Below are 22,517 nucleotides of genomic sequence, written 5' to 3'. Positions count from 1 at the left end.
TGAAATCATACAATATGCACTCATTTTATGTCTGGCTTCTTTCACTCAGCATAATTATTTTGAGATTCATCCATGTTGTTACATGTATCAATAGTTCTGTCCCTTTTTTATTGGTGAGTAGATTCCACCGTATGGGTATACCACATTTTATCGATTTATCAGCTGAATAAAGCTAATATGAACATTCATGTACAAGTACTTACATGAACACGTCTTCATTTATCTTAGGTACTAGAAGACCAATTGCTTCGTGTTATAAGTGTGTGCTTCATTTTATTAAAATATTGCCAAACTATTTTCTAAACTCATTTTGCATTCTAACCAAGAAATAAACTTTTAATTTTGATTTAAGCTTGAACGAACTTAGAAATCTTAAGATAGTTATAGATACTTGGATTTTTTTTTTTTCAACGAAGCAATCACTGGTAACAAAAATATTTACTACCTTCTAGTGAGTTTTCATTACTCTAAGCTAGTACACAAAGCTATGTACTTCATGTCCAGTCATTTGTATTCGGTCATTTGGCCAAAGTCTATTTAGCAAGCCAAAAGAACTGTCTTTCCACAGACCACTTCCGGATCAATAGACAACAATGTTTCAATAGACTATAAAACCATTCATACATTCTTAGGCTGATCTAGTAGATAAGCCTCGATTATTAACACTGTGTGAACTTAAGATTCTTAAATAGAACAGGTACTACCACACAGAATAGAAAACTGAACCCCAAAATGATCAAGCTAGTGTTGAAGCCAGCACTTAGCTCTATTTCCAAATCATATTGACTTGCCACTTCAAAACTCTCCCTGAATTCCATTTTAGTGACTAGGGTTATACAATAGCTGCTTTTAACAGAACTAAACAAAGGGATCATTCTCCCAATGAATATACTATTGTCAGACATGTAAGTTCTGATGGACTGACACAGTTTAGACCCTCAATATCATACTAAACTTCTAGACATAAAGTTTAGTATTTACTGCATAAGTCCAGAGTAGAGAAAACTCACATGTCGTTCCTACCACTGCTTTCTCACTACCTTCCAAAAGGTCCCAAAAGTACAAGGATGACTGCTCCATCTGGTCTTCAACACTGACAAGGAAAAGCAGCAGCAGAACAAAGTGGCTTTAGAAGTACATATATATGGAGCAGCACAATTTATGCAATATAACCCATTAACAGACAAGACATTCAAATGTTAATTTTGTCTTTTTGCTCTTTGGAAATAAAAAAAATTGAAATGTATACACGGTGACTAAATGCCTGCTCGAGGATTTCAAATGTAAGAATTTTTCCTTAAAACAACTAAAATATGGATTTTACCAAATAAAACTATTAAAGAATAGACCAAAAAGAGTTTAAAGCTGCCAATGTAGTATCATTAGTTCAGGTGTATGCCCTAGATAAAAGAACACTGCAATAGAAATATTAAGAGCCGCATTTGACTTTAAAGAAAGCAGCTTATTTAACAAGTTATGTTTTGCTTACATTTCATATATTAAAGTGAAGCTACATTCCCTGAACCCACAAAAGCAAAGAAAGCAATGTACAGATGATGATGATGGAGTAGACTATCAGCATGAGAATTTAAAAATATATGGCTATACATAGGCAATTAAGAGTTCTATTAGGTTTCTCTCTGATCAGAGACTGACTTCTAGTAACTGTTGAAATCTGACTCTACTTTAGTATGGCTAACAAATACAAAGCTGGAATAGCCTGCATCTAACAAAGCAAGAGCAAAGCATCTGTCCCCTAGCTGATTTACTCCATCAAAACAAAAAGAGCAGTGGATCACTGTGAGGGAAAAAAAATCAGACAGCCCCAATTTGCAGGCTTTATATTTTAAACTATCAAATGTATTTCTCACTAGTTATTCACAGCATAATAAGAACACCAAATAATTCTTACTTTGAAAGTTTAATGACACTGGCCACATTAAATATTATTTACCTCTACTTAAGTATAGCAGAAGAAAGAAGGCAACTCTGAAAAAATTATTTTAAAAGTTTTAGAAATAGATATAATATTATACTTGTACAGGATTAAAATTTGATGCTCAGACATTTTTTTAAAAATCAGTATTACAATAAAGAAGCATGTCAATGAGACCATTCAAATTCACTTTCCTTTCAGACAATCTGTCAACCCTGTCAGAGTCTGGGCCAGCCAAAGTTTCCATATTGAATCAAATTAATACTTTCTTAATTTCTCTCTCCCCCTCTCTAACACACGCGCGCACACACACACACTGCTAAAAGGCTAAAGTGTCAAGCGCTTCATTTCAGGAAAATCTTTTCATTAGCTTACCTCAGACTTTCATTTCTTTCAGGGCAGGTCAGTTTTGAAAACTTAATGAGGTAGTCAAGTTCTTTTGAAGGCAAATACACTGCACCATTCAAACCCCCTTTGAAGTCTTTTTGTACGTGTTCCTGTGTCAAGTTCTGCAATACATACTGAACTTGAAGTATAGTTCGAAGCTTTTTCTTCTCAGCCTCAAGTTTTAGCATGTGCTCCCTTCTCTGCGCCTTCTTCTGCGCTTTTAGTAGCTGTTAAAACAAATGGCTAATTAAGGGTAACAATTCTCTACCATCTCATATTAGAAATACGTGTTCTACAAAGTCTAAACCCAAATAGCTGAGATTAGATGATAAATCTTATGACTGTCAAACTATCAGTTTAGTCTGTCTCCTTTTTGAGCTAAAGAAGTCACTGAGTAATAAACTGGTTTGTCTCAGGTAACTGGAGCCAAGGGGGTCAAATATCTGACTCCCAAATCCAGGATATGTCTAGTACTGCTAATATCACCATGATGAGCAGTGAAGTACCAATCACTGACGTCCATATTCATTTCAACATTTTACTCTTTCACGTTTATGTATATCAGTCCTTTTTGGACCTTTTAGGATTTTTATTTTCATTTCATATTCCAGGGGAAAATATATTTGAACTAAAAAGGTCAATTTTCAATCAACCAAAGACGACTGGCTAAAGCATAAGGAACTGAAAAGCTAACGGACATAAAATGTCTTCCAAGTGTAATGCCAAAAATCAGCCACAGCAAACATGCTATTTTTGTTTAAGAAGTAAAATTAAAAATTTTTTAAATAATAATTTGCCCTGTCAGTCTGGACCGAGCTATATCCTCCAATATTTAGCTGACAAAACAGATATAGAAAATAAATGGAGCTTAAGTTTTCCCTCAGGCCAGACACAATGGTACACACCTGTAATCCTAGCCCTTTGGGAGGCCGAGGAGGGTGAATCACTTGACCCCAGGAATTCAAGACCAGCCTGGGCAACATGGCAAAACCCCATCTCTACAAAAAATACAAAAATTATCTGGGCATGGTGGTGTGTGTCTGTAGTCTCAGCTACTCAGGAGGCTGTGGTAGACAGATCGCTTGAGCCCAGGAGGTCAAGGCTGCAGTGAGCGGTGACGGTGCTACTACACTCCAGCCTGGGCAACAAAGTGAGATCCTGTCCCCCACCAAAAAAAAAAAAAGTTTCCCCTCCAACAATGTGTGTATATAGATTGAGCAGCCCTAGATCTACTCTAAAGCTTAGAACTATAACACCTTGAAGTCTGATATAATATTCATGGGTCCCAGAAAGGACTTGCCATTTAACTAAAAAGTACTATTCTGGACTTGCCATTTAACTAAAAAGTACTATCTCTTTCCATTAAGAAACCTAAAAGGTCTTTTCCCTCCATAGTTTTTCTGATTGTAACGTTTCCGTCATATTGGATATTTCGCAAGGTATGAAGATTAAAATACAAAAAAAAAAAAAAACTAAGATTTTTTTCTATAGATGGGTCAAAGTACTTTGATATAGCATCAATATTTTAAATTACATAAAAGAGATGTTCATAAATCCTAACAGATTAAAATTGGGGGGGAATCTCATGAAAAAGATTCACTGTGGCATAATTAATCCCTTCCTAGGGGATGTGGAAGCAACTTTTGATTTGTGCTACTGCTAGGGGCAGAAAGATAGTAAGTGAAGATAAAATTTTGAGAATGAGAAATAGACTGGTTGAAGGTTGCATGAGCAAGCACATTTTCTCAGATGGGAAAGGCTCAGTAAGGCTTTTTCCAAGACCTCAGTATAGACTGCATCAATAACACTTACCAAAACTATAGGATTCTCTGATCCTGCTTGAGAGAAGAAAAGAAGATGGAGGTGGCACTCCTAGCTCTCCAAGACACTGGGATTCTCTTGGACAGAGTTTCATCATGGTATAAGCAAAAGCAACTGATTCGCAGGGCATCTTCAGACAATTATACCACATGATTATCTCAGATTTATCTTTGGCCAGTCTCCCAAGGTAGGACTGGGTGGTCGTATGGGCTCATGCTACCTTGAACTTCCCCTATCAAAGTATTTTTGGGTTTTTTGTTTGTTTTTGAGACAGAGTGTCATTATGCCATCCAGCCTGGGGTGCAGTGGCACAACCAAGGTTCACTGCAGCTTCGACCTCTTGTGCTCAAGTAATCCTCCCACCTCAGCCTCCTGAATAGCTGGAACCACCAAGGTTCACTGCAGCTTCGACCTCTTGTGCTCAAGTGATCCTCCCACCTCAGTCTCCTGAATAGCTGGAACCACAGGTACATGTCACCATACCTGGCTAATTGTTTTTTTTATTTTTTATTTTTATAGAGATGAAGTCTCCCTATGTTGCCCAGGCTGGTCTCGAACTCCTGAACTCAAGCAATCCTCCTCCCAAAGGGCTAGAGTTACAGACGTAAGCCACCATCCCTGGCTCTTTTTTATTTATCTGCGTCCACGATGACAGGGACTACATCTACTGTTCACTAATATTCACTAATGCTCAGCACAGAGTCTGACAAATATGAGGGCCTCAAATTTTTGTTGAATAAAATCAAGTAACAAGAAAGTCTCCCAGATCACGATCAGATGTCATGAAAAGCCACGGACAAGAGCCAATTTCTCCTTCTTTAGATGAAAATTAGAAAGGTAAGTTACATTGTTCTCTTTTTCCAGTTAAGGACCAGTTTGGAAAGGAAAACAGAAGAAGTAAACCACTCTTAATCAGTAGTACTGAATGATAAAATTGGTAACTTGGTTTTCTGTGTGTGTGTGTTTTTTTTTTTTTTTTTGAGACGGAGTCTCTCTCTGTCGCCCAGGCTGGAGTGCAGTGGCGCGATCTCAGCTCACTGCAAGCTCTGCCTCCTGGGTTCATGCCATTCTCCTGCCTCAGCCTCCCGAGTAGCTGGGACTACAGGCGCCCACCGCCATGCCCAGCTAATTTTTTGTATTTTTAGTGGAGTCACGGTTTCACCATGTTAGCCAGGATGGTCTGGATCTCCTGACTTCGTGATCCTCCTGCCTCAGCCTCCCAAAGTGCTGGGATTACAGGCGTGAGCCACTGCGCCTGGCCAATAAAATTGGTTTTCTTAATCGAGACTCAGAATGATGAATCCCTACCAGGGGACAAAACTCATGAGGACAAAGCAGAATGTGACAAGGTCGAAAAGAAGGACTTCCAACTTTACTTTGAAGGGAAAAAAGAAAACATTCCACAAACTGCAAAACTGGCTATCATAGAACATGTCTGACAAAAGAAAAACTTAAAAGAGGAGCCCAAAAATTACCACAAAAAAAAAAAACCTCAAAAGTACTGCCAAGCACCTTTTAGGGTCTTGATTCAGTAAGACAACCTCCAAAGTACTTTCTCAAGTCACCTAAAATGAAAGTAAATCTCAAACACAGGCAAGTAAAAATAATGTCACGGATATTAACAAAATTTGGTGAGTTGGGAGCTACCTCTAGACTACAGCAGAAAAACACACACACACACACACACACACACACACACACACACACACAGATAAGACACTATCTTCATGGTATAGAGAAAAAGTACCTAGGGCCATATCTTGGCTCTACCACTTACTGGCCATATGACTTTGAATAAGTTCCTTTTACTTAAATGTAAAACCTGAAACTATAAAAACCCTGTAAGATAACCTAGGAAATACCACTCTGAATATAGGAACTGGCAAAGATTTCGTAACAAATATGCCAAAAGTAATCACAACAAAAGCAAAAACTGACAAGTTAGATCTAATTAAACTTAAGAACTTCTATACAACAAAAGAAACCATGAACAGAGTAAACAGACAACCTACAGAACGGGAGAAAACTTCTGCAAACTATGCATCTGACAAAGATCTAATATCCAGTATCTATAAGGAAGTTAAATAAATTTATAAGAAAAATAAACATTAAAAAATGGGCAAAGGACATAAATAGACACTTTTCAAAAGAAGACATACATGTGGCCAAAAAGCATATGAAAAAAAGCTCAACATCACTGATCATTAGAAAAATGCAAATGAAAACCACAATGAGATGCCATCTCACACCAGTCAGAATGGCTATTGTTAAAAAATTTAAAAATGACAGATGCTGGCAAGGTTGCAGAGAAAAGGGAATGCTTACATAATGTTGATAAGAGTGTAAATTAGTTCAACCATTGTGAAAAGCAGTGTGGCGATTCCTCAAAGAGCTAAAACCAGAACCACCATTTGACCCAACAATCCCATTACTGGGTATACATCCAAAGGAATATAAATCATTCTACCATACACGCGTATGTTCATTACAGCACTATTCCCAATAGCAAAGACATGGAATCAATCTAAATGCCCATCAATGATAGACTAGATAAAGAAAACGTGGTACATATACACCATGGAATACCATGCAGTCATAAAAAAAGAACAAGATCATGTCCTTTCCAGGAACATGGATGGAGTTGGAGGCTATTATCCTTCACAAACTAACACAGGAATAGAAACCAAATACCACATGTTCTCATGTATAAGTGGGGGCTAAATAATGAGAACACATGGACACATATAGGGGAATAACACACACTGGAGCCACTTGAGGGTGAAGGTAAAAGGAGGGATAGGATTAGAAAAAATAACTATTAGGTACAAGGCTTAGTACCTGGGTGACAAAATAATCTAAACAACAAATCCCCATGACGTGAGTTTACCTTTATAACAAACCTGCACATATACCCCTAAACCTAAAATAAAAGTTTTCTTAAAAAGAAGAATAAGTCGCGCATTTAATCCCAGCTACTTGGGAGGCTGAGGCAGAAGAATCGCATGAACCCAGAAGGCGGAGGTTGCAGTGAGCCGAGATTGCGCCATTGCACTCCAGCCTGGGCAACAGGACGAGACTCCGTCTCAAAAAAGAAAAAAAAAAAAAAAAGATTCCTGATCTGTAAAATCGGACTATTTACAGCAACTTCCCAGACTATTGTAAAAATCAAGTGGAACCACATAGGTGCCTGGTACAAGGTAGGCATCGTTTAAACATTTTTAATCTAAAAAGAAAAGAATACATTAGAAAAATACAGACCTGAATGAAAAACTAAATTGTTATTGGGTAACTCTGAGTAAAGACAGAAGACAGAAAATTTTAAACATCACAAAAGTATACTTCTAACTATATTTGTAATCCTTCTTAGCCAAGAATTAAGATGGTAAATGTCTCCAGCCTAAAATAATTTTTTTGATTCCAGAGGAATGGAGAAGAGAATGTTAGTTCACTATAAAGAAAAATAGGCCAGGGCGATTGCGCACATCTGTAATCCCAGCATTTTGGGAGGCCAAGGCAGGAAGATCCCTTCAGTCCAGGATTATAAGCCTGCAGTGAACTATGATCACACCACTGCATCCAGGCTGGGTGAGAGAGCGAGACCTTGTCTCTAAAATACAATAAAAAATATATATATATAATTTTTTTAAATGAAAATATCCAAAAAAGTAGAAGAGATTATCTTATGAGGCATGCTCTCCACTCCAGGAATGAATTTATTTAAAGATTTCTGCAATTGTTGGAACATGACCTTTAAAGGATCTTCTAATGCTAAGATTTGAAAAAGTAAAGAATACTTCATTGAGAAGTGTTTAAGACTTCATATTACTGATTAAATTTGTCAGAGATAAAAGTCTGAACTGCCAACATAGAGAACCTAACAAGTAGTGGGGCCAGATTTAACTCTATTTAATGTGAGTCATTAATTTTCCCATTAGTAATTTTCATGCTTTCAAGACTACCAACTCTGGTGTCTCGTATGTTAAATAATGTGAAAGAAGCCTATCTTATATAAATTTACAAGCCTATATTCTAAAATATCTTTAATAAATATACCTTGTCAAAAGTTTGATTCCCTTTCTCAATGATTTCTATAATTCTATAATTAAATAACATACATTAGATAACTAATGCTTTATTCACAATGTCTCATATTCAGATGCCATTTGTGTTCTCCCTTGAGACTACAGAAATCTGAAAAAAAACTAGTTCTCCAACAGTTATCCTCAACCCTCCATCCCAATAAAATATCAGCAGAAATTAGATGAAGAATAACCAAACACCATTATTAGACACTGACACACTTGACATTTTCTCCAAGATCAATGGTTAAAACTGGTTTCAGGAAAAGCAAAGAAAACATACTCACATCTAGGCTCAACCCAGAAAAGGTTTTCTGAAGCTCCTTGGCAAATTCCAAATTATGTAGCACTTCTTCATATTTCTCTACTGCTTCCTACCAAATAGGATAAGAAAACATCAATTTTGTGACTGTTTAAGTATAAATATGTGAAAATAAGTGTTTCTTAAACACAGAAGAGGTTTAAGACCTTATCGCTATTTACTATACATACACAAAAGTACTTGCCTAAAGAAAAAGAAGAGTATTAATACAAGTTATATTGTTGCATTTAAAAATTCAATTCTAATGCCAGAAATTCAATTTTTATATTAGAAATATGAGTCCCAATTTTACCCCTATAAAGTCTAAGATCAGAAAGGCCTGTTGGTTTTAATAGCACTGAGCCAATAGGATTTCTCTGTTAATATTCATTCACTACTCAAACATATTACACAAATAGCACAGTGAGTATCAAACAGATGAACAACCAACTTCAAGACATTTATAATATGGTGGAAAGACTTAGAATAATTACCTATAACAGACAAAAATAAATATTATAACAAACAATATGCAATGTCCTACAGGAAATTTAAAGGAGCAAAAATTTTTTTAAAGATTTCCCAGATGAACAACACTGACAGAAAAGAGGGGGGGCATTTCATGGGACTTTAACTCAAATCTATATGGAAAGAGAAAGGACCAATCTGAAACAGAACAAGGTGGAGAACCTGCACAACCAGATACATATTATAAAGCCTCAGTAATTAAAATAGTAAAGTATTACACTCCAAGGCATCTACCCAAAAGAAATGAAAACATGTCCACATAAAGACTTGTATATAAATGTATACAGCAGCGTAATATCCCAAAATGAAAACAATCCAAATATCCAGCAACTGGTAAGTGGATAAACAAAATGGGTACACGTATACAATGGAATACTAGTCAGCAACAGAAAAAAATGAAATACTGGTATATGCTATATAACATGGATAAACCTCAAAAATATTATGCTAAGTAAAAGAAGCAAGATGCAGAAGACTATTTTATGTGAAATGTCCAGAAAAGACAAATTTATAAAGCTAGAAAGTAAATCAGAGCACAAAAAGAGAACCTTGAGGGGATGATAGGAATACTCTACAATGAGACTGTGCTAACAAGCTCGATAACTCTACAAATTTACTATAAACAAATGTATGCTTAGAATGGGTTTACTTTGTGTTAAGTACATTATACCTCAATAATGTTGAAAAAATAGACTAATATTAAGTCTTTATAAAACTATAGAATAGGCCTTCCTATGTAATAATACCAGTATTAGTATAAATTGGTACAACAATTTTGGAAAACAGTTCAGTATTTTCACCTATGAAGTTAATCATAAGCATGTCCTACAGCCTAATGATATACCCTGAAAAAAAAAATCTTACCCCTGATTCTCAGTAACACCTAAAACACTCCTCAAAGTAAAATTCTTCATAGCGACGACAAAAAAAAAAAAAAAAACCCTCAAGCATCCATCTATTTACAGACTAAAATTAAGTAGAGAGAACCAAATAAAATACAGGCACTTGTATTGATATAAAAACACTAAATATAATGAGTGAAAAAAGCAAACTGCAGAACATATAGCATGATACCACTTACTATAACGTACAAAAAAAGCAACTCTAACAGGGCAGCCAAAAAAAAAAAAAAAAAAAAGCTCTTAAAAGCAAGGGAAAACTTCAGGGTCATGGGGTCATGGTTACAGGAAACAGAAAGTACCACACTAGAAAGGAGCCTCAACACTGTTAGAAACATACTATTTGAGTTGAGAGTTGGGTTCTGGTGCTTGCTTTATTATGTGTTATAACTTACATGGAATATATTGTTTCAGCCATATATTTTATAATAAAAAGGTATAGAAGTCTTCCTGCTACAGAAACAAGAATGAGCAGATAGCATTACCAGGATATGCAGTCCTCAGAGGGATGTAAAACTATAAAGAAATATTCCTCCATATCTACTCCCAAATGGTATTAACTTTGACTCAAGAAAAGCAGCATCAGCTGGGAACTACAACTTTCCATCATCTAATGTAGACCTATCCTTTCATTTTTCCTTTCTTTACTAAGTGAAGAAGGTATCCCCTTGCCACCCCTACTTCTACCTGTGCCCTGGATCCTACTGAACTCTGCCTTCATACAAAACTTTCCTTTAGGATTCCCCCTTTAAGGTCTTCTAACAGAGAGCTGCTCCCTCTCTATTGATGCTTAAGTCATCATTTTACAAGTTCATGTCATCCCCAATCTAAACAAGAAAAATTAATTCTTCTGTGACAACTACTTCCCTCCAGCATTACACAAATTCAAATGTGTTTTCAGTCTCCAGTTCTTCAGACCTCATCAACCTGCATTCCATTTCCACCAAAACTGTTTTAGCTGAAGTTAGCAATTGTCGATGTCATCCTTTAAAGCTATAGATCTTTTATAGCGCTCATTTTGGTTGACTTAGCAGCAGCCTTCAGTAAGAAGGCACACTCCTGCTCTACAGACATTTCTTGTTTTTCCTAACACTAAACTTCCATTTTTCCAGCTGCTTATTTACTAGCAATTTTTCCATTAGCTTCTCTCACCTGTTTTTAGCACCTGTAAAATAGGAGTAATAGAATCTACCTCACAAAGATGCTGCAACAATCTAAATGATTGCATATGTATAAAACACTCAAATGATGCCTGATCCTAGTAAGTACACCGTGTTTTTAGCCATTATTGTCCAAACATTAAATGTCAGAGTTCCTCAGGATTCTGTCCTAGGCTTCTCTACTCTGCTTTCTATACTCTCACTTTCTATACTTTCTATACTCTCATCTCCTCTAATGGTTTCAAGTAGTGGTCATACAGGTGATATTTCTATCGGCTAAACTTCTCCATGCTCCAGACCCATTTACCTTAACACCTGGTACCAGACACTGATGTCTCCCAGGCACATTAAAACCAACAGTACAAAACTGAGCTCTTCATCCTACTCCATCCCCCCAAAACCTCCTTCTGCCCCAGTGGTCCCTCGTTTAATAAATGATTTTGCCATCCATCCGTTGTTCAAGCAAGAAACCTGAAACCACTCTCAGCTCTACCCTCTACTCCTACATCCAGTTACCAAGCCATGCTGATTTTACCTCTCAAATCCAGCTACTCGATTCAAGTCCCTCTGCCACTGCCTTAGTAGGGCTCCCATAATCATTCACCTAGACTACAGGCAACTCTTTTATAATTTCCTTACATCCATACGCCATCTCCAAACCATACTTCACACTGCAATCAAAGTGATTTTTTTAACTAAAAATCTGTAGTTGTTCCCTGCTTAAATATATCTGTACCATTTCTGATGTCTCTGGGAAAAAGTAATTTTCAAATGGTGCACAAAGACCTACCCCCTCCAGCTTCATCACCCATCCACATGACCTTTACAGTTTTTGAAAAAGGCTCTTTGTAAAAAACCAAAAATCTGTTCCTTCTCAGAGCCTTTACACATGCAAGCATCTGCCTAGCCTTCTGTTCTTCTTCCTCCCTCCCCCCTTTCACAGGCTAAATCTCATTCATATTTTAGGTCTTAACTAAAGTTCTTCCTTTCTTACGGAAGCTGGCCTTAACTCTCTAGACTAGGATGGATCCTGCATTATAATCTCTTTTCATCCTGTACTTCACCTTCTTAACATCCATCATATCTGTATTTGCTTATTCCCCACTCTCTTCCCCATTACATTATAGACTCCACGTGGTAATGATCACATTTGTCCCCTAGGTATTATAACCCTAATATTAAGTACAGCACCTCCTAGAGTAGATAATATAGCTTGCTGAATGAATAAAAGATAGTTCAGATCTTAGAGAGCATCAGATATGCTCAAGATTCTGAACAATTTAAAACTTTTGAAAGAAATCATATACTGAGAGCTGTTTCAAGAAAAGGACACCACAGACAATAGGACTGGTGAATTGAAGGTAGGATCTCAAGACAAGGATATCAACTAGGAAGCATATGTAAAGTTTAGGTGACTTGCCTTGACTAGGCCAATAGCAATGGAATTACAAAAGAGGGAAGATTCTATATTATTTATTGAGTTTACTATAGATGTATTAAATATAACACAGGATCACAGTTCAGCAACAAAAAAAAAGGATACCAAATTCTAACTCTTTAACAATAAAAACTTCAGCAGAACCAAAGACATCAAGTTCCCCTTGCCTATTGCTTGAGAATTCACTTGAATCTCAGCTCTCCATTTCAAATCCAGATCTGAACCAAACATGCTGAAGTTATAAATGTAACAATTTTAAGCATTCAAATTATAAAGTTACATTAAATTATTACAAGTTAAAGTGACTCCAAAAACAACTTCATTAGACATTCTTTCTATTATTTGAAAACAGAAACCTATGTTACCAATTTAACATAAACCTTATGTAGCTTAGCCTTGACAGATCCCTTAAGAGTTACTACTTCAAAGAGCCTGCAAGAGCCATATAGAACATTACAAGTTTTATTTACATTATTATAAGTACCTGTTGAGTTAAAAAAGCAAATCAAACTACAGTTATAAAACTTATCACAAATAATACTGAAAATACAATATCAAACCAAATACAACTGAACCAGTGCTTGAAGGAAAATTCAGTCTTCAAGAAATTTTAGAAAATTTTCACAATTTGAAAAGCAAATAACCAAAAAACAAAAAAGCAGAAACATTTTTAAAAAGTGGAATAAAGTCCAAAGCTGATTTTGGGTGGCGGGGAGGAATATACCCCTAGATAATATAAGAGTAAACTGAGGAAATAAAATCACACGAAACTAGAAAATTACAACAGAAACAGGCTGTATTACACTTTTACTAAAAACTACTTGGCCCTAATCTATGAAAATGAATTTTAAAAACTGAATAAAACAGGTGATTTTCAATGAGAAGTTTTAAAAACTGATGCCAAAAGAAATCTAAACAAAATCAATTTCCAAAGAAAAAAATATAGAATATTTTCAAAGAGCTCCCTCCCCAAAGAGAACCAGGCACAGACAGTTTCACACAATAATCCAACCAAACTTTAAAGACTATGTATAGTAGAAACACTGCCACAGTATTAAAACAACAACGAAAGAATTGGTGAGTGAGGAGATGGAGCACAGAGAATTTTTAGGGCAGTGAAACTATTCTGTATGGCATTACAATGGTGGATCCATTTGCATTTAACAAAACCCATAGAGCTGGGTGCTGTGACTCACGCCTGTAATCCCAGCTACTCAGGAGGCTAAGAGGGTCGCTTGAGCCCAAGAGTTCAAGGCTGCAATGAGCTATGAGATTGTGCCATTGTACTCCAGTCTGGTGAGAGAGAGACCCTGTCTCTTAAAAACAAACACATACCAACAAAAACCACAGAATGTACAGCATCAAGAGTGAACCCTAATGTAAACTCTAAACTACGAACTTTGGGTGATGATAATGCATCAACGTAGATTCACAGAAAGTAAAACATGTATTTCTCTGATGAGAGATGTTTACAGTGGAAGAGGTTGAGCCTGTGGGGGGTGAAAGTGCTACTCCAGTGAATGCATGAATAATAAGCAAACAAATGCTATTGCTGATGTGCACAAGATTTGAGTGGTATTCCCTTAAGTCAAAACCTAGTCGAGAACAAGACCCTACCTCTCTTTTATTCGGTGAAGGCTGAGAGAGTGAGGAAGCTGCAGAAGAAAAATTGGGAGCTAGCGGATGCTGGTTCATGAGGTTTAAGGAAAGAAGCCATCTCCATCACATAAAAGAACAAGATGAAGCAGCAAGGGCTAATGTAGAAGCTGCATCAAGTTAGCCAGAAAATCTAGCTAAAAGCTCACTACATTAAACAACAGAGTTTTAATGTAGACGCAAGAGTCTTCTATTGGAAGAAGGTGCCATCTAGGACTTCCATAACCAGAGATAAGAAGTCAATGCCTGGCTTCAAAGCTTCAAAAGACATGCTGACTCTCTTGCTAGGGTCTAATGCAGCTGATGACTTTAAGTTAAGGCCAATACTCATTTACAATTCTGAAAATCCTAGGACCCTGAAGAATTATGCTAAGTCTACTCTGTGCTTTACAAACAAAATAACAAAGCCTGGATGATAGCACACCTTCTTACAGCACTGTTGACTGAATATTTTAAGCCCACTGTTGAGACCTACTGTTCAGAAAAAGAAGATTTCTTTCAAAATATTACTGCTCATTGACAATGCACCTTGTCACCCAAGAGCTGTCACAGAAATATACAAAGGAATCAATGTTGTTTTCATGTCTGATAACATAACATACATTCCATGGCCCATGGATCAAGGAGTAATTTTGACTTTCATATCTTAAGATATACATTGGTCCGGGTGTGGTGGCTCATGCCTGTAATCCCAGCACTTTGGGAGGCTGAGGCAGGCAGATCACCTGAGGTCGGGATTTCAAGACCAGCCTGACCAACATAGAGAAACCCCGTCTTTACTAAAAACACAAAATTAGCTGGGCATGGTGGTGCATGCCTGTAATCCCAGCTACTCAGGAGGCTGAGGCAGGAGAATCGCTTGAACCTGGGAGGCAGAGGCTGCGGTGAGCCGAGATCGCGCCATTGTACTCCAGCCTGGGTAACAAGAGCAAAACTCCTTATCAGAAAAAAAAAAGGAAAGAAATACATTTTGAGAAGGCTATAGCTGCCATAGATAGTGATTCATCTAACAGATCTGGGCAAAATAAATTGAAAAGTTTCTGGAAAAGATTCCCCACACTCTAGATGTCATTAAGAACATTTGTGGTTCATGGGAGGATGTCAAAATATCAACATGAACAGGAGTTTGGAAAAAGCTGACTCTAACACTCATACATGACTCTGAGGGGGTTCAGAACTTCAGCAGAGGAAGTAACTGCACATGTGGTGAAAACAGCAAGAGAACTAGAAGTAGAGCCTGAAGATATGACTAATTGCTGCAATCTCAGGATAAACTTTTAATAGATGACGAGTTGCTTCTTATGAATGAGTAAAGAAAGTGATTTCTTGAGATAGACTCTACTGGTAAAGATATTATGAACATTGTTGAAATGACAACAAAACCTTCAGAATTTTACATAAACTTATTGTTGATAAAGCAGCAGCAGCAGGGTTCGAAAGACTGACTCCAATTTTGAAAAAAGTCCTACTGTGGGTAAAATCCTATCTAACAGCATCACACACTACAGAGACATCTTTCATGAAAGAGAGAGTCCATCAACGTGGCTAATTTTACTGTTGTTTTCTTTTAAGAAACTGCCACAGCCACTCCAACCTTCAGCAACCACCACCCTGATCTATCATCAGTAATCAACACTGAGGTAACACCCTCGTCAACCAGCAAAAAGATTACAACTCACTGAAGGCTCAGACGATTATTAGCATTTTTTAGCAGTAATTTTTAATCAAGGTGTGTACTTTCTTTTTGACACAGTGCTACTGCACACTGAAGAGACTACAGTATAGGACAAACATAACTTTTACATGCACTGGGAAACCAAAAAATTTGTGTGACCTCCTTTTTGCAATCTTCACTTTATCGTGGTGGTCTGAAACAGAACCCACAATATCTCTGAGGTATGCCTATACTGGTAACAGTTCTCTGAAGATTGTATTTTTTTCCTTCTGACTTACCTGCATTTTCTAAATTTTCTACCTTATATATTGCACGTATGAGGTGTGATTTCTCAAAAGTAGCACCAACTACATGCTTACATCTAAAGACCTAACATTCATTTTATACTTAGTAAACCTACATGTAATAAATATTTTATATACCTACTACATGCTATATTCTACACACTAGGAATACAGCAACTAACAGACAAAATCCTTACTTTCATGGAATTTAACATTGTAACAGTAGGAAAGAGACAAAATAAAACTTCATAGCTTGTCAGAGAAGTGCTAACTTCTATTAAGAAAAATTAAGCAAGGAAAGGAGCTAAGAAGTGTGAAAGGGGAAGTGGTAGTGAGGTGAGAGCAGATCTCACTGTGGGTACCTTCAAATAAAAAGATGGAAGAGGTTGGGAATTGAGCCATTGAAACATCTGGAGAAAGAGCATCCCAAGCAGTAGGAAGATCATGTGCAAAAAGCCCTGCAGAAGTGTGCCTGGGATATCTGAGGGGCAGCAAGGAGGCTAGGGTAGGTAGACTGGAGCTAGCGAGGGGCAGCCAGGAGGCTAGGGTAGGTAGACTGGAGCTAGCGAGGGAAAGAGGAGCAGGAAATGGAGTCAAAATGTCAAAGGAAGTAGGAAGGATATTCTGTAGTGCTTTGTAGACACAGTAAGGATATTTTACCACCAGATGTGAACAAATGGGGACTTCTGAGCAGAGGAATAACCATCTTGATTTGCATCAGAACAGGATCACTGAATTTACTACGTTGAACAGACTTGGAGAGGGCAGAAATAGAAAAACCTGTGAGGAAGAAGTAATTACTACTGTAGTAAGTAATGCAGATGAAAGATTATACAGCCTGGATGAAGATGGCAGAAATGGTCAGTTTCCTGATTTACCTTAAAGGGAGAAGTGAGCAGACTTGCTGATGAGCTGGACATGAGCTATGAGGAAAAAGGAGATAAATTCTCCAAGATTTTTGACAACTCCTTCTAGTTGATCAAGCCATCAACTCACACAGCTAAGATTAGAGGAGAAGCAGATTTTGGGGAACAGGGAAAAATTACAAAGTGTCCAATAGGCAAATGGACACAGAAATACTGAGTTCAGAGGACTGATCTGTTGGCAATATAAATTGGGCAGTTGCCAGCATATGACTCCAGATAACAAAGTTCATACATTTATTATAGAAGCAATATGTGGCTATAAAGACAGTAATGAAATATTAAGAATGAAGGTTGCCTGGCTGGAGCAATTAATATAGCATGTTCTCAACATTTCTTAGAGAGCTACCATGGGAATGATCAATCTCCAACCCCCTCTCCCCGACGTTTCTCAAAAATAAAGAACACAACTCTAACAGGACACTTTATTCAAGAATATTTACACACACACAAAAAAGTTTTATCACTTTAAGAGTTACTGAACACACCATGACTTCAAAACAAAGCCACGCTGAAATGCTGCATGTCCAGCTAGGTCCTCTCCCCAGCTAAGTGAGCACACCATTTGCAGAGCTCACACAATTCGAATATGTGTCTCAGCAAAATTATAACTTACTACATCACAAAAATTCTGGGTCAGTGAAGAGGAGTCACTATGGAATGGGAAAAGTCCTTGAATGCCAGTATCTATGATGTATAGCCAAAAATTTTAGTTGAAAAACATAAAGACAAAAAGACCCACAAACAAGATCAAATAATTTTCAAATAAATGTGTCCCTTCTTAGCCAGGAGACATGATCAAGTCAAAATGGCAAACATCCACAAAGCACTGTTTCCTTTCCACACTGCAAACTCTCCTTCACAATTTACATAAAATTTGCAATTACCAGGTATATCATTGACAAGTTAACCAATGGAAAAAATGCAAGTAGTCTAATGTTTATAGTAAGTTTTTCTTTTTTTTAAAGGCCAGATATCTATCAGATAACATGCCTCCTGAGAGGCGACACGAAAATCCAGGATAGAAAAGTAGGAAGAGACCATGAAAGGAATTAAGGTGAGGCAGCTAGAGAAAACTAAGGTAAGCTACAGTAAATATTCTTTCACATTTTGGAGCACAAAGATGTCAGGTTTAGAATACACCAGTGAAGAGCTGAAAGAGTATGCCCTTCTCTTCTCCTTCAGTCCACTCTGGCACATAAGTTTAATTTAAATCTATATGTTAACTCTTAGTGACAGTCTACAATTTCACTCCTGTTTAATAATCTACACCCCCATGGATACTGTCTTCTAGTCAACAGAAAAAAAAAGTCATCATCTGAGATCTAACAGTAGAAACAACAAAGGCTTCTGAAACAGTTTTGAACAAACTGTGGATTTTAACTGTGTGTGTGTGCTATAAAGACTCTGGTCTCACTGAATCCATGTAGAGTTTTATTAAGAAAAGAACACCAGCAAGTCTTACTAAAAGATCATAAGCCACTTACCAATTGGTCTGGATTAAGTTGCTCTCCACTTTTCAGGCGATCCTTATAATCTTCCAGTTTGAGCTACAAAAGAGAAACTTGTATCTACTATAGTCTGATACAAAATTCAGAAGCAAATAAACTAAATGCCAGACTTTGTCTCTAGGAAAACAAAGTCCTTGAAGCAAGCTATCAATCTGCAAGACTGCCATTTTACTATAAGGCATGCAGCAACTGTAGATGAGTTCCAGTCAGGGGAGAAAAAATACACAGAATCACTTGAGTCTAGAATTACAAAAGTTAAGCAGTAATAAAACTATTTCTCCTAATGACTCTATTAATAACAAACTAGACTACTTAACCCAAGGGGACTTACCTAGTAAATCATATGTCCCCAACACAGTAGTTTCTCAACAGGGGACAATTTTGTCCCCCAAAGATACCCGGCAATGTCTGGGGATATTTTTGGTTATCACAACTTGGGAGAGGGATGGGGGGTGAAGAGTGCTACTGCTATCTTGTGGTTAGAGGCCAGGGATGCTGCTAAGCATCTTAAAATGCACAGGACAGTCCTTTACAACAAGGAATTATCCAGTACAAATGTCAGTGGTGTAGAGGTTGAGAAGCCCTACTCTAATCTCATGCTTAAACTGTTAGTTCAGTTACCTGTTGAATTATGTGGCATTTTCCTAAAAGGAAACTCCTATTGGAAGTACAGAAACATAAAAGAATTCTTTTCTATCATTACAGTAGGCTCATCCTGAAGTTATTTTTCATATTATATTTGATACTTAAGGAAATTATGAAAAATAAATTGCATTTATTGGCCCCATAATAATGACATAAACCCACTATGGTATTCTTTTTTTATTTTGAGATGGAATCTCACTCTGTTGCCCAGGCTGGAGTGCAGGGTCGCGATCTTGGCACACTGCAACCTTCACCTCCCGGGTTCAAGCAACTCTCCTGCCTCAGCCTCCTGAGTAGGTGGGATTACAAGCACCCCCCACCACACCCGGCTAATTTTTTTTGTATTTTTAGTAGAGACGGGGTTTCATGATGTTGGCCAGGTTGGTCTCGAACTCCTGACCTCAGGTGATCCACCTGCCTTGGCCTCCCAAGTGCAGGGATTACAGGTGTGATCCACCACCAGGCCCGGCCCCACTATGGTATTCTAAAAGCACTTTTTAGGCTCCTCCTGTATTGGCTTTAGTGGCAAAAATCTTTCCCAGAAGGTTGAAGGAAGTACTGGTACTATCAGATACGTATTCAAAATTAAAGAGCTACTACAGGTAAGCTAGAGAGCATACGTATACATATATGTAGGTCCTCCACCTGAGGGAGGCTCTGTCAATAGATTCTGCTTTGACCATTTATCATATTGATGGGGAATCTGTGCTGACCTGGCACTCACCTTATCACACTTGTGATCAACTGCATGCATTAAAAAGACAAATGGTGAGAGCCACAGAGAAGCTACTAGCAACTTGCCCTTTTTACTACTTTCTTAGCTTAAAAAAGAAAAGAAAAAAAGAAAAGAAACAGAGTCAACCAGACTCTAAAGAGTCTCTTCACACTCCTCCATTAAAAGCAACTTTAAGGTTTCACTAGGTCTTGGCACAAAAGTATTTAAGAGCCCATAGGTTCAGACAGTTACTCAACCTCACCTGTCCAAAAGCAGAAGAGAATCATAATACAGCAAAGCAACGTGCAGTCTGTTTCACAGGCTACATGACTCAGGAAATGAGGAACGATTTACATCTTTACAACAGCATTTTCTGTAGCTAGACTTAACTCCTGGGTCTCTTTACAAGGCTGACAACAACACTTTCACCTAGCAATCTTAAATCCTCACTTAACAACACAAAAGTAAGTGGTAAAACATTTTCTAGTTCTACCACCGTTAAACCTTCCAATGACTGCAGCAGTAATACTGCAATATCAACTGCTGCAAAAAGTCACAAGGAAAACAAGCTAAAAAATCAGCTATTAACACATCTATGAAAAGAAACATTAATACTACATAAGGAATTAATCTGACCTAAAATAGCTAGCTCTTAAAGTATTTCAACAGCAGCATGCATAATAATTTTACTATGAAGAATATTTTTATTCAGTTGTTTTGACAAATGAAACAGAAAATGTTTAATACTTCCAACATGTAGCCTGCTTGTTTAAAGCAGCTAAACCTAAGATTAGTTAAATTTTTAGTAAAGAACACCTACGAGCTCTGAAAGAAAAATGTCAGCTCCTTAATCTTTTAAGATCATGCATATACAGAACTGGAAGAAAAAAAAAGTTACCTTCTTTTTCTCGATGTTTCTAATTTTGTGTTTAAGGCATATGAGTCCATTTTCAATATAGGTCTCATATGCTTGGGAAGGAGATGCAGCAGAACTCAGAGTAGACTGCAGGGGGCTCAAGGCCCGCTGGCTTTCCCCATGCTGACTGTGGTTCACTTGGGGCTTGGCTGACTTCATATTCCTCTCTCTTTCCTCCTCTGAATGGCCTGAAGGTGACTGGTAACCAAAAGGGGATGAAGAGAGTTGCACCATTGAAACAGATGAGGCTGAAGGAGGTGGGGGAAAGTTAAGTATAAAATTAGGACTAGAGGGACACAGCCAGGCAATAACTTCCCTGGAAAGTCTAGACCACTCCCTTAAATTCTTTTCCACAGAAGTGAGTTCAAAACCCAGTGATGCTTCAGATACTGTACTTCCATCCTACTTTTAAAGTAATTAGTGCCGCTAGCCAATAAGGATAGCCTTTACGTAGGCAAAATCTCCAATATAGAGGATGTTTCCAGAAATTCGATTTTCCACATAGGGAGGAAGAACTGCAATGGCTTCACAGCTCCTTTCCTCTCATGAGGGCAGACCACATTCTAAATAATTCCCATGGACACGTGATGACACCAAAAGAATAAGCTTCCCACACGGGGACCTAAGGCAGCCACTCAAACCTCTTTACATGATCCTCACCACCAGCCCTAACCTCAATCCTGAACGTTTGAAAGAAAATCCCAAACTCACAACATTCTTTCATAGCTCTAAGTGACCCAGCAGCTTCTTGAACAAGAATGCTAACTTCCCCAATTGCTCTGGGGCCTACAAGGCAATCCATCACTACGGGACATTCGCAGCCAGGTACTCTCTCAAACTGCAGGAACTCCGCGTTGATTCTCGGTTGTTTGGTTTAGACTAGCCTGAAACTGTTTACAGCCAACCAGTTAAAGCTCGTTCTAGCGAGCCCTTCCCCTGCCCTAACCAGTGGCCTTTGCGCACTTAGGTATCCCTCCCTCGACCTCCAAGCACCCGCGGTATCCCTTTCTCCCCGCTTAGGAGCATCCCCAAAGCAAGGACAGAACAGGCCCCATGCACGCCAGCGAGCACCCCCTCAAGTCTCCGGGCGAGCCTGCGCGAAGAGCACCTCTCCCGAGCGGCCACGGAGAGCCCTGCAGGCACCGACCCCCACCCTTCCCACAGACGCCCCGGGGACGCAGAAGCCGCTTCTGCAAGGCCCCGGGGGAGGCTGACCTGGAGGAAAACGCACTGGCCACTGGCCACGGGCCACGGCCCACGGGAGCCCCGCCCCGCCCAGGGGATACCAAGCCGCCCCTCCACCTCGCCGCGGCGCCGGCCGCCCAGACCTGCCCACCCTCGCCGGGTCGGCCGCCTCCCTCCGCCGCGCCGACCGAGGCCGCCGCAGCCGGACTTCACCTCCCCAGGCAGCCGAGGCCGCCGCTGCCGCAGCCCGGGCCCGCCTTCCAAAGCCGGCGGGAGGCAGGAGCGCTGCGGAGGTGGACCGGCGCCACCCCGCACTCGCGTCTCCTCCTCCTGTCTCCTCCCTCTCCCCTCCCGGTCCTCGCCCGCGGCCTCTGCGGCGCCAGGGACCCCGCCGACTCCGCCGCTCGCGCCCAGGCCCGCCCTCCGCGCCGCGCGTGGCTTTTGTAGGCCGCGCCCCG

At 38.8% G+C, this 22,517-nt stretch overlaps 1 protein-coding gene across 6 annotated transcripts in view; it reads right to left on the bottom strand.

The window, feature by feature from the left end:
- Nucleotides 1-22,466, bottom strand: part of CAPRIN2 (caprin family member 2) — a 45,391-nt gene extending 22,925 nt beyond the window's left edge. For 5 of the 6 annotated variants that reach the window (XM_011979564.1, XM_011979569.1, XM_011979565.1 and 2 more), the window contains exons 1-5: nucleotides 20,857-22,028; nucleotides 18,575-18,637; nucleotides 8,511-8,597; nucleotides 2,312-2,550; nucleotides 1,011-1,093 (exon numbers count right to left, since the gene is read on the bottom strand). In XM_011979564.1, the coding sequence (XP_011834954.1) occupies nucleotides 1,011-1,093; nucleotides 2,312-2,550; nucleotides 8,511-8,597; nucleotides 18,575-18,637; nucleotides 20,857-21,108 (724 nt within the window). In that variant the 5' untranslated portion in view covers nucleotides 21,109-22,028. Of the gene's footprint in view, nucleotides 1-1,010; nucleotides 1,094-2,311; nucleotides 2,551-8,510; nucleotides 8,598-18,574; nucleotides 18,638-20,856; nucleotides 22,029-22,272 lie in introns of those variants that run through there. The other variant, XM_011979566.1, reaches the window with a different exon arrangement.
- Nucleotides 22,467-22,517: the final 51 nt, after the last annotated feature.

The sequence above is a fragment of the Mandrillus leucophaeus genome, unplaced genomic scaffold, assembly GCF_000951045.1.
Source record: "Mandrillus leucophaeus isolate KB7577 unplaced genomic scaffold, Mleu.le_1.0 Scaffold203, whole genome shotgun sequence".
NCBI classification, from domain to species: domain Eukaryota; kingdom Metazoa; phylum Chordata; class Mammalia; order Primates; family Cercopithecidae; genus Mandrillus; species Mandrillus leucophaeus.
This window is presented reverse-complemented; position numbering and strand designations above follow the sequence as displayed.